This window comes from Andrographis paniculata, unplaced genomic scaffold (assembly GCF_009805555.1).
Source record: "Andrographis paniculata isolate CXL003 unplaced genomic scaffold, ASM980555v1 Contig82END, whole genome shotgun sequence".
NCBI lineage: Eukaryota > Viridiplantae > Streptophyta > Magnoliopsida > Lamiales > Acanthaceae > Andrographis > Andrographis paniculata.
Genome location: NW_026137620.1, coordinates 366336 through 379488, shown reverse-complemented (window position 1 = coordinate 379488; position 13153 = coordinate 366336). Strand labels below are relative to the sequence as shown.

At 24.5% G+C, this 13153-nt stretch overlaps 1 protein-coding gene across 1 annotated transcript; it reads left to right on the top strand.

The window, feature by feature from the left end:
• The first annotated feature begins 9999 nt into the window (after window positions 1-9999).
• On the top strand, window positions 10000-11276 carry LOC127241201 (probable membrane-associated kinase regulator 4). The gene has a single exon (XM_051260131.1). The coding sequence runs from the start codon at window positions 10000-10002 to the stop codon at window positions 11008-11010; it is 1011 nt and encodes a 336-aa protein (XP_051116088.1). The 3' UTR covers window positions 11011-11276.
• Window positions 11277-13153: the final 1877 nt, after the last annotated feature.

Below are 13153 nucleotides of genomic sequence, written 5' to 3'. Positions count from 1 at the left end.
TCCATCTCACTCAAATGATTCTTTGAATTTTGTAACATATTAAAAAATAACAATATACTTCCTCTCTCCCAAAAAATTTGTCTTATTTTTTCTTTTTGTCCGTCCCAAAACAATTGTTTTGTTTCCTTATTTAGTAGTCGTGGTCCCCACTTTATAACAAAATTATTCCTACTTTTCTATACTACCCCTAATTATTACTCTAACATACTCTTTAAAATCTTTCAAAAAACAAAAGCATTTTAGTCATTTACATTCTATTTTATATCCACTTTCAATTAAATACTATTACTCTTTAATTCACGTGCCAACTCTCAATAAGATACTTCTTTTGGGACGGAGGGAGTATATTTTTTTTTTATAATGTAGAAATTCGCAGTCGTTATCCGAAAGTGCGCATCAGGTAAACCCCCGGCCGAACTCAATACCCTGAAAATAATAATAATAATAATAATAATATATTAATTAGTAAAAATGTGTAAGAAGTTTTGACATTTTTGTCTTTTTAACTTTATCTATAAATTAATTGTATGTGTAATACTATGCTTGCAATTTAGGTAAAAATTCAAAGTATTTTTATGTTAATATAATGAGACTTACAAAAATCATAAAAATGATACTTTGAGGGGTATAGACTTTGCTTGTTTTGTAAAAAAAAAAAAAAAAAAAAAAAAAAATCACATGTTTTTCTCAAAAATATTAATATACTATATGTACTTACTCTCTCTCTCCGTTCCATAGGAAGATTCTATTTTCTATTTTAGTTCGTTCTAAAACAAAAGGTACATTTTTTAATTTAGTAATTGTATTACCTACTTAACATAATAAATATCATTTCAACTTACAATCTATTACACAAATGTCATTACATTTATATTAAACAATATTAATAAGAGTATTTTTGTCTTTTTTAATAGAACCTAATATAATACTAATTTTAAAAACTCTACATATAAGAAATAAATGTTACTCTTTATATGGGATAAATGGAGTATTATTTTTATATTAACTACACAATTTTATACATTTTATATAGAAAATATCTCTTCAAATCATTTAAAAAAAAAAAAACAAAACCTAATATTTTAGGTTGAATTATTAATTTTATCATGAGTGTGTAAAGTATATATATATATGTTATAGTATATTGTATTAATGCGCATATATTGTATTAATTTAATAATATTTATGGAGAATGATTACTTAAAATTAATCCATCAACAAACCCTATATCAGACATTTTCCAAAATATTTACTCAAATTTACTTTTGTTCTTAAGTTTTTGGATTAGTATATACTTATATTTAAACCTTTTTTTATTTATAATATTATATAAAAAAAATATTTTTTACCATTAAACACTCCCTCCATCCCATGAAAATTGTTCAATTTATTATAGACAAGAAATTTTAAGAGAAATATATTTAAAAAATATATTGTTAAAAATAATTATTATATAATACAAATAATTATAGACTAAATCTAAATTAACTAATAATTTAACTAAAATTTTAAAAATTATAAATTATAAATTAAAATATGATTAAAATGTATATTCATTTAAGAAAAAAGACAAATTATGTGAACAAACATAACCATAAAAATTGATATTTTATGTGGAAGAGAGTAGTATTAACTTTAGATGAAGATATTTTATGTATATTTTAATTTAATAAAAAAAATTCTATACCATAAATAAAATATAAACTATTTTTAGAAATTTATACTCCCTCCGTCGTACAAATGTGTGCTCATTTGATCAGACACGAATTTTTACAAAAGTGAGTAATAATTGTTACTTTTTTTATTTTATAGTAAAAAAAGTATAAAAATATAATAATTTTTTACTTTAAAAAAAATAAGAATATTTTTCAGTGATAATCCAAAAAAAAAAAAAAAAGTATGCATCAATTTGAACAAATGAGTGAGTACTAAACTAAGATGTTTTTACCCTCTCAAATATTATAGCTCAACTCAACAAGAAAAACAGTCTTTAGAAAAGGCAATGCAGAATTTAGGTTAGGTTGTAGGGAAAGAAAAGGGCACGGTGATGATTACACTTGAAAGCGTGTTTCATTAATGCATTGGAAACGAGAAAGTCGTGGTTCCCACAGGCACCTAAAGTCGTGTTTTGAGGGTCCACGTGTCGGGTTTCTGGGTCGTGGGCGTCCAGAAATTAGGGCTGCTGGCTCTCTCTTTTCAATTTCTCCTTTAAACTATTTGTTGCGTTTTGGTTAGGTTTGTATTTTTATTTAAGTTTAAATTTAAATATTATATTTTATATAATAAAATAATATATTTTATTAAAAACATATATATTAAACAGTAGAAAAATTAATTTAAATTAATTGAGTTTATTTAAATTTGGTTTGAAAGTAATATTTTTATTTAAATAATAATTTGATAGTATATTTTATAAAAGAAAATAATATATATTATAAAAATCGGATTAAATATTATTATTTTTTTAAAAAAATAAAAAACAAACACATCCATTCAATTTGCATTTTTCCATGTTTCATGGATTCTAATGTAGGTTTTATGGTTACGTGCATATTTCTTTTTCAATGGACATTGTTTATTTTGATTTGTTTTTTATTTTTACAATTTTTATTAGTATTTAAATTAAGATTACCAAGATAAAAGGAGTAATATTTTAATAATTTTCAAATAAAATAATAATTAAATTTAATATTTGGTATGAAAAAATATTTAATATAACAAAGTTTGAATATATATTATTCATATATTGAAAAGTTGAGAAAAAAACCTAAAAAAACTCAATGAAGTATAGTTAAAATTCTGTATTGATTTTTTTTTTATCATGAAAAATAAAAAATAATAATATTTTGATTTTAAAATATGGGAAGTAAATAGTTAAAGTTGATGTATTATGAAAATTTTATTAAAAAGTTAATAAAGAATAAAAATAAGTGGGGTGAATAGAAAAAAATAATAAATATTGTTATTAGTTATTGAAATAGAGATAATAAAATTGTAAATAAATACTAATATTTTAATTAAAATCAAATTATACATATATCTAACGATGAAAAAAATCTAATTTGTGTAAAAAAAAAAATGATATATATACATGGGAGCTTGAATAAGGCATTAGAAGAATGTTGCTACAAAAATATAAAATTTGTTCACTTAGTTAGATACACTTTACATATATTAATATAATATATATTTTATTTATTTACAGAAAGTTTTAATTTAATATTATTTTTATATTATCAAAATAATTTTTTATATTTAACATAAAAATTATATTAGTCGAAAAATACAAAATTAACAAACCCTTCAAATTTTTGTGAGAACATTTTTAGACAACTTTCTTTGTAGGCTATAAATTATTCATTCTATCATTATAAGTATTTCAAATACAAAGTATCAATTTCTATATATATATTTTATATATTTTATCATTTTTTATTATCCAAATATAAAATAATTATTTTATTTTTTAAATATGTATAAATTCCATTACATATTACAAATCCTCTCATATTTATATTTACTTACATCATATACTAACAACAGCCTTACACATCATAAAAATAAAATAGTCTTATATACAAAATTATTACAATCTATATTAAAATACAATATTTATTAAATTTTATATAAAAAGAAATATATATTTATAATGCGATATCCACTAATTAAAATTCATTTAAAAATAAATAAATACTTTTGGACAAATTGAAGTAAGATTATTTAAAGTAGTTTAATATTTTTACTTTACATTTTAAATCATTTTAAAAATACTTCTTTGTCTATTATTTTCATTTTAATTGTTTTACATAATTTATTTATTTTTTTAAAAAATAATTATATACTTTAATCAAATTTTAAATTTTAAATTTTATAAATTTTTAATTTTAATTAAATTATTTAATTATTTTAATCTTAATATATAAATATTTATATTATACAGTAACTATTTTTACTAATATATTTTTTAATTACATACTAATTATAATATTTCTAAATTATTATACCTACAATAAATAAGACATTTTGTGGGAGATGGAGAGGGTAATATATAAAAGCATAGAAGAAAGAAATGTATAATATTTAAAAAAAAATAGTTTTTAGCATATTACAAAAATATTCTTTTGACCATTATTTTACAATTTACTATTCAGTGATTTTCTTTGTATAATTTTTTATATAAAACATTAAGTTTCGATCACTATTTATTTAATATTTTAAATTAAAAATATTCCTTCCACCCTTAAGATTATATTTCCTCCGTCTCATAACTAAGTATCGATTTATTTATTTATTTTGTGCGTGTTATCTTTAGATATTAATTATTATATCAAAACGTATTACAAATCAATAAAAAATTGCAAAAATATTTCTATTAGTATCTTATAATACTAATATAATGACATTTGTATAAAAAAGTATACAAATATAAAAATATTTTTAACGCTAAGTACAATGACGCAAAATGTAAATTGATACCTTGTTATGAGACGGATGGAGTATTAGTTTTTGTAATTATCCATTAAATTTATGCATGGTCTATTTCTAGTAATATTTTATTGAAGTATAATTTATTAAATCTATTTTAACAAATAATAATCATTTATACATTGGTTCTTTACTTATTTATTTATTATTTTTGTTACCTTCTTAATAAAATTATCATAATATACCTATTTTACTTTTTATCTATTCCCTTTCAATATTAAAATTGAAGAATACAAAATTAAATGCAAAAGCACAAATTAAACATCACTTCCATCTCTTGTGAGCATTCTCTACAATATTTACTAAAATGTAACAAATTTAAACTACACATATAATTTGATATATATATATATATTTGTGTTTTGTGTATAAAAATAAGAATTTTGTGTAAATATTAATTATCAATATAAACATTCATTATACAATAATTGTACATAAAAAATTATACTGTATAAAGACAAAGAAACATTACAAAATATGCAATTAAAATTAATATATGTATATATATAATTAAATAATAATAAAAAAGATGAGAAAAGTAAGAGCTACCCTCCACCAGAAAATGTCGGATGTTAATATTATACTCCGTCCATCTCATAAGTAAATATCTATTTGCTTTTTGCACATAATTTTAGAAATATTAGTATTATATTGGAATATAGTAGGAATAAAATAAAAATAACTAAAATAACCTTATTAGTATGTGTGATATAAAGGTAATGACATTTGTATAATATATTATAAGTTATAAGGGTATTTGTAATGTTAGATAGATTGTACAGTTACTAAAAAGGGAAATGAATACTTTATTATGAGACGGACTAAAATAGAAAAATGGATACTTTGTTATGGGACGAAAGGAGTACTACATAATATTTTTTTTCTGTTCAATATTGTTTATATTTGTAGTTTTTGTTGATTTTTTGAGATAGTATAATTTATTTTATTTTATTTACAATTTTAGCAATTTATATTTATAATATTATTATAAATTGTATAAGAAAGTAAAGAAGAAATACAGTGTGTAAACTACAAATATTGCTGCTCTTTTAGATATTCTAAATTAAAATGATAATAATATATTTGAAATAAAAACAGTATTAGTATTATTTATTATTGAATTAGTTGCGCTGATTTTATAATTATATTAAGAAAATTATTACCACACGTGATTTAATGTAATTTATATGAGGTAAAATTGCTTATAACTCGCATGTGGTTTCGAAATTTAGCGTAAAATCTCTCTATATTTTAAAAATTGCATGGTACCCTCTTATACTTTTAAAAACGTTGCATGAAACCCCACCGCCATGAAACTTTCCTCGTGTGATAAGAAGATGATTTACTATCTATATGTTTTGTATGGCAGGAGGTTTTATGCAATATTTTTTAAAGTACAAGTGAGCGTCATGCAATTTTTTTAAAATAAAATGGGGATTTATGCTGAATTTCGAAACCACAAAGTGGTTTCATGCAATATTTTTTAAAGTATAAGAGGACGTCGTGCAATTTTTAAAGTAGATGGGGAATTTACGCTGAGTTTCGAAACCATAAGGGAGTTATGGGCAATTTTGCCTTTATATCATCACTATTGCTAATGTCAATATTATTGCTGTTTTCTTATGTCAAATAATAATACTCCCTCCGTTTCAATACAATAGTCATGTTTACTATTTTTGTCCGTTCCAAAATAATAGTTCTTATTTTCATAAGTAATCATATCACTATATAATTACCCATACTCTTTCATTATTATTACATAATTGTCACTGCCTTTTACACTAATACACTCACAAAGGCAAAAATATCTTTTACCTATATTTTTTACTCACTATCAATATAATATCAATATTCATTAAATCTCGTACCAAACACAACCAAGACTATAGTTTTGAGACGGAAGAAGTATTTGTTATGAAAAATATATTCAAATTAAATTTAAAAGCAAATGTATATATATAATATAAACAAAATATCAAGTAAACAAAGTCCAATAGATTTATACTAATATATTAAATATTTTTGTGAATAATAAATATATTGCATTAATATTACTATTTTTAAAATAAATCAAAATGCAACTAAATTAACAAATTCGTTTGCCATATGGACTCGGACTTTTGAAAATAAAATAAATCAATACATATATAAAAATAAATATATTTGATTGATTCAATATTATTTAGTAGTTGCCAATGTGTAATTTTATATTGGGAAAAATTATTGTATTGTTTAATTTTATTTTTCATAAAATATAATTTATAATAAAAATAACCTTAAAATGTTTTATATTATTTAACTCTCATAAAAAATAAAATCACGTGAATTCATCTGCTCAAAAAGACAAAGGAGACAAAGGAGAAAGATAGCCTTAAATCCAGTAAAAGATGTTAATAAAGCATTATTATTTTATTCTTACTTTTAAAATTTTATTTTACTAAGGTTTTATTCACTTTGATAGTATTCTTATTTTTATATTTTCAACCAAACTATATATATATATATATAAATATATTATCTCCGTATCAAACTCAAATATTCATTTTATCATTTTTGTCTGTATTATTTCAAAATATTTATTTTATATTTTAGTAAAAATAATCATATATTCCCTCCGTCCATCGTCTATCTATTCGTTTACTTTTTCACGTAGATTGTAGTATATTAGTATTATATTGAAATGTGGTACAATTGATATACATAAAGACTATTATACCCCTTAACATTTATGGTATTAAGTGGTGTTATTTGATGGCATTTGTGTAATATTATATAAAGGGTGGGGTAATTTTATATTTTAGTGGAAGGTACATTTATTAAAAAAAGGAAATGAATGCATTTGCGATGGACATATTAAAATGGAAAAATGGATAGATTGGCGGTGGACGAAAGGAGTATTAATATTAAAATATTTTTAACTTTTATCTAAATTACAAACATATTATTACACGTACAATTACTTTATACATAAAGTGCAAAAATATCAAAATTTCTTACACACTTTAACTAATCAATAAAATATTATTATTTTTTAATCTACTACGAAACTTCGAAACGCCCATTTGGAGTAGAAAAAAAGGAGTATTATTATTATTTTTTTCACTCAAATTAAAACACTAATAGAAAAAAACCCAAAAATAAAAATAAAAATAAAGATAATACTCTATATATTTGAAATGTATAATTCATTTTTGATACATATATAAAATACAAAATAATTATTGTTGCATATATGGTTCCATAATGATTAAAATTGATGGCAAAAGAGTTTTTAATGACTTTAAGTGATAATGAGACAAATCAGTGATTAATTTTATAGTTATAGCAAGTTGCCATTGTGAATTATTGCCATTTTTATTTTATTACATAATATTATCAATAATTTTGTTAAATATGTGTGTTGTCACCTTTTTAAATAGTAAGGGCGTATGATTTTATTATTTTCTTAATAAATTATTTTACAAATACTATAATTTTAATAAGTTTAAAATAAAAATATTACTTAATAAAAACATTACTCCCTCCGTTCCACCGACCATGTCCACGTTGCTGTTTCTGTCCATCCCATATTCCATGTCACTTTTATCTTTTTGAAAAAATAATTATACACTTTAATCTCATTTCAAACCTTTTAATTTAATTTTTTAAAATTTTAATTAAACTAATTAGTTATCTTAACATTAATCTATAATTATTTATATTATATGATAATTATTTTTACTAATACATTTTTAATTATCTACTAATTATATTTATCCTAAATTCTCGTGTCTACGGTAACCCAGATATTCAATATGGAACGGGAGGGAGTATTATATAGATAATCTAAGTCCACATAGACACATACTTTTAAATTTTTTTGAGTTTTTGAAATTTTAATTATTAAAAAATTAATATTTGATGTATTATTTTATTAAAGATAATTTGATGTGATCTTTTTCAAAATTTGAATAATGTGAATTTTTAAAGTACTGTATAAAACAAAGGGTTGGTTTAGCTGAGAGGTTTTTGGAAATTTTTAGAAAATTGAAAGTTTGGGGAAAAAAACAAAAAAATAATTATTTGATTTAATGTTTTGTGAGAGAAAAAATGTATTTAATGTGATACTGTTGTCCAATATTTTATTTCTTTAAAATCAACAAATGATTCCAAAAATACACACCAATTTGGTACCCTGTGGACCATATTTAATCATATAATTATATTTACATTTATTACTAATCACTTGGTTTGTCAAAAAACATCATAATTGCTAAGGCAATAATAATAATTTTTAAAAGTATTATATTAAAATGACTAACTTTTTTTTTTTTTTTTTTCCATTAATATTAACTGAACTAATCATATATTAGCTTCAATATAAACATATAACTCTTGATTTTAGAAGTTGATTTTATTCTTATTTTTTAACATGCAATCATAATTTTTTATTTTTATTTTTTTTCTTATCAAATATGAGATTCAAATTCATATTTATATTAACATACTCTCACTGGCTTAGCTAATTTGTCTAATTTAGTTTAGATACGGAGTTTTAGGTATTATGTAATTAATAAATAATTAAGAAGTATATTAGTAAAAATAATTATAATTTAATTAAAATAATTATAGATTAAAATAATTAAAAAATATAAATTATGAATTAAAATGTGATTAAAGTGTATAATTATATTTTTTAAAAAAAGAAATGACAAAGGACCGAGGAAGTAAAAATCAAATTCTAAACAATACAATAATTGTGATTTTCTTTTTGTTTTTGTATGTGCAAACTTTTTATAGTATATCAAAATAATTATAATATTACGAGTATGTTTGATTTGGATTCAAATTAATATTATCACGAATCAATTTATATAAGTTTAATAAAAATATATTAATTTTTACAAATAAAATGAGTATAATGAATAATATATAAATTTAGCATACATTGGTTTATTTGATTATATTTGAAATTGATTTGAAATGACATAGTAATTTGAGTTTTTATTTAAATAGTATTTTGATGTAATATTTTGTGAAAAAAATAATATATTATTATTGAAATTGTATCAAATAAATAATATTAACTTTGATTCAAAACGATTAAAAAAAAATACTATCTCCGCTCTAAGGGTCTCATTTAGCGTGTTGATCTTTAAATTTTAATTCTTACATCAAAACGGAGTACAAATTAGAAAAAATTACAAAATTACTTCATTAGTGTCTTGTAATATTATAGAAAGATATTTGTACAAAAAAAATTATAAAAATATAAAAATACATTTAATATTAAATACAATGAAAAAGTATGACCGTAGGAGAAAGACGAGAACCAATGGAGTAATTAATAAATATTAAAAGGACAATGACATAATTATCACATTAGGAACCACTACAATTTTATTTTTATTTTTTTTATATCGAAATATAAAAATAAAAATAAAAAGCACGTGCATAGGCGCATGCAAACGGGGTGCTTCACTTCATCTGCATATAAATATGAGTAGAGACAAACCAAACCGAATTCATAACCGGATGGTGATGGAACCAAATCTGCGCAGCAGTTTCTCTTCCTCCGAAGAAGATTTCATCAACATGGAGGTACAAAACGCCGGCGCGGCGGCGACGCTTTTCAGCTACTCTCTTTGCCACCACCGCTCCAGCTCCGCCAAGGAATTCGAGTTCCAGAGCTTCTCTAGCTCCTCCGCCTCCGCTTCCCCCGCCGACGAGCTCTTCTACATGGGGAAACTCCTTCCCCTCCACCTTCCGCCGCGCCTCCAAATCCTCGCCCAAAACGACGACCACGAGTTCTTCAGCACGCCGGCGGCCAACACTCCGTTCGAATCCTGCAATATCTCGCCGTCCGCCTCCTGCCACGTCAGCGCCGAGCTGAATCCGGCGGATTATTTCCTCGATTATCTCTCAGATCTGCACGACGCCAAATCCAGATCTAAAATCGGTAAAAAATCCTCCGCCAGCGAAGGAGGAATCGGATCGAAGCTCAATTGGCGGTATATAAAGTCTCTGTTCACCAAATCCGCCGGTTGTTCGAGCGAGTACTCCGCCGCGGCCGCCGTCGCCGCCGCGAGCAGCAAAGTCCGGTCGGTTCCGAAGCCTGGTAAGCAAAGCGGTGGAAACGGCAATTTCAGAAGCGATACGACGCCGTTTGGTCAAATTAGGTATAAAAAGGAAATCAACAACAACAACCACCACAATGTTTCAGAGGAAAACGAATTTCGCCGGAGAGGAAGCAAGGCGAATCACCGGCGGTCGTTTTCCGGCGCCTTTAAGAGGCTATCGAAGCCTAAAAACTGCTCCATATCCTCCTCTTCTCTGGTAATTTCTTCGGCTCCTAATTTGAATTATCGGCAGATATTAATGAAGAGCTGCTCGGAGATGGAGAATCCGATTCAGGCGGCGATTGCACATTGCAAGCGCTCTCAGAAGTCATCAATGGCGGCGAATCGCGATGAGTTGGGGCTCTTCTCTGTTTCGGCCGCCATGTACGGCGGTTGTAACGAAAGAGCAGGCGTTTGTAGGGGATGAGTGGGTGGAGAACTTGGAAGGTCCCTGGAGCACAGATCCAGTGGGTAAGGTATTTATATGACCGTATACTCTGGAGTTGCTGAACCCTGGAGCTCCCTACTCTTCAGGCTGTACGGAGCTCCTGGGATCATGGATCCGGGTGTACGAATTTAAGTGGTATGATGTAATCTAGCATTATGGAGTATTTGTCTGTTGGACCTTACTGTAGTGGGTCCACCGCACCCCGGAGCTCCTCCTGGTCGAATATTTATTTACTTAGCATACAATAACGGTGTTTTAACTAAGCACGAATTTAGATATATAGTGTAATTAGTAAATAATTTTAAAATATATTAGTAAAAATAAGTATAATATAATAAAAATAATTATAAATTATAATTAAATAATTTAATTTAAAAAATTATAAAATATAAAATTTTAGAATGTAATTAAAATTTATAATTATATTTTTAAAAAAAAATTACAAATTTTATATCGAACTGATAAAATATATTTTAAGAATAATACAATAACGGTGCTTATGTCTGTGGACCTTACTGTCTGGAATGGGTCCACTGCACCCGGGAGCTCCTCCTGGTCGAATATTTATTTAGCGGAGTATACAATAGCGGTGCTTATGTTTTTATGTTTGTTTGTAGTTTAAATTTTAATTTTGCGTATGATAATTTATATTCGAATAATAATAAAGAATTGTTATATATATTAAGAATAATATTATAGAATATAGTCTAACTATATCTTTAGACTATGATATTTTTTAAATTTGTGTTTCGACGATATATATATATTTTTAAAAATATAATATCAAATATATATTTCATAAATATTATATTAAAATAAACAATTTTACCATTTCAATATATTTTCAATATTTGCAACTAAAAGAAGCCTTCATCTCAAATTATGTTTGATGGGAGGATTCTGATAGTTTTTAACTATTTATCATTTTTTTTTCAAACAAATACTAGTACTTATATATATATATATATATTATGTTATATTAAAATTTAATTTAATTTAGTTTTTAAAATATCATGTTAATTTCTTTTTTATATCACGATTATACAATTTTCTTGATTATTAATTATTATTATTATTATTATTTTTTTTTTCTATTCAAAATCTTAAATTCAAAATTCAAAATTCAAGCTCTCCCCACCAAACAAAGAGATTATTAGTTTAGAAAAAAAACACTAGTGGCTGACCTAATTCACCTAATCAAGCACACACATATAACTAATTAATTAAGTTTCGTAAGGAGATAATCAAAGCAGGGTTAATAACACTCTAACTTCTACTATTATAATATTGCAGCATAAATTATTCCACCAACAGATTTGATTTTCATTTTTTTTTTTTTGGTTATAAATGTAATATGAATTATTATTTTAACAAAAAATAATAATACTTTCTTTCGCATATCTCCACAAAAACTAATTTTAGTTCAGCCGTTTTGAATTATTTTGTTATAATATAATTAAAATTAATTTCGACACAGTAAACAAATAACAAATCATATTTAATATAATTAATATTATCAAACCAACAACAACACATCACACATTGAATAAATGTACAAAAATTAACGAAAAATTATACATCATCAATCCAACCCGACCCATTGTATCTATTAAACAAAGCATTAGTATCGATGATATCATCACCTTCTTGTCTCGCTGCAGTATCATCTTTAGGTGTTGGTGCATGCGATGGCACTACCAGTGGAATAAGAATCGAAAGATGCTCATAAATACGTTCAAATGATGCTCTCATCTCTTATTGAATAATATTCATACGACGATGCATTTCCATCACAACTGATCAATGGCTGACACATCATCGGATATTTTATGCTAAACTCGACAACGAGGCTAAACTCGCTCAGCTTCTCGTTCAATTTCGTATTGATCCGTCGCCTTATCAACTCTGTTAGTTAATACGTATCGTTTTTCTCCAATTCCCCGTGTCCTTACCTTAGTGTTCAGATACCACACAGTATCATAGTAGAACAAAACTCTCCAATCACTTCATCAAATACTTTCGAGTGACATAAGACCCATCAATAATTCTTGCAAGACGATTATTTTTAACTTGATATATAAGAAAATGTGCAAGTGTAAGATAACATAATCATATAATGACA

Coding starts and splice junctions, on each gene's coding strand:
- LOC127241201 (XM_051260131.1), top strand. CDS start 10,000: ATGGTGATGGAACCAAATCTGCGCAGCAGTTTCTCTTCCTCCGAAGAA.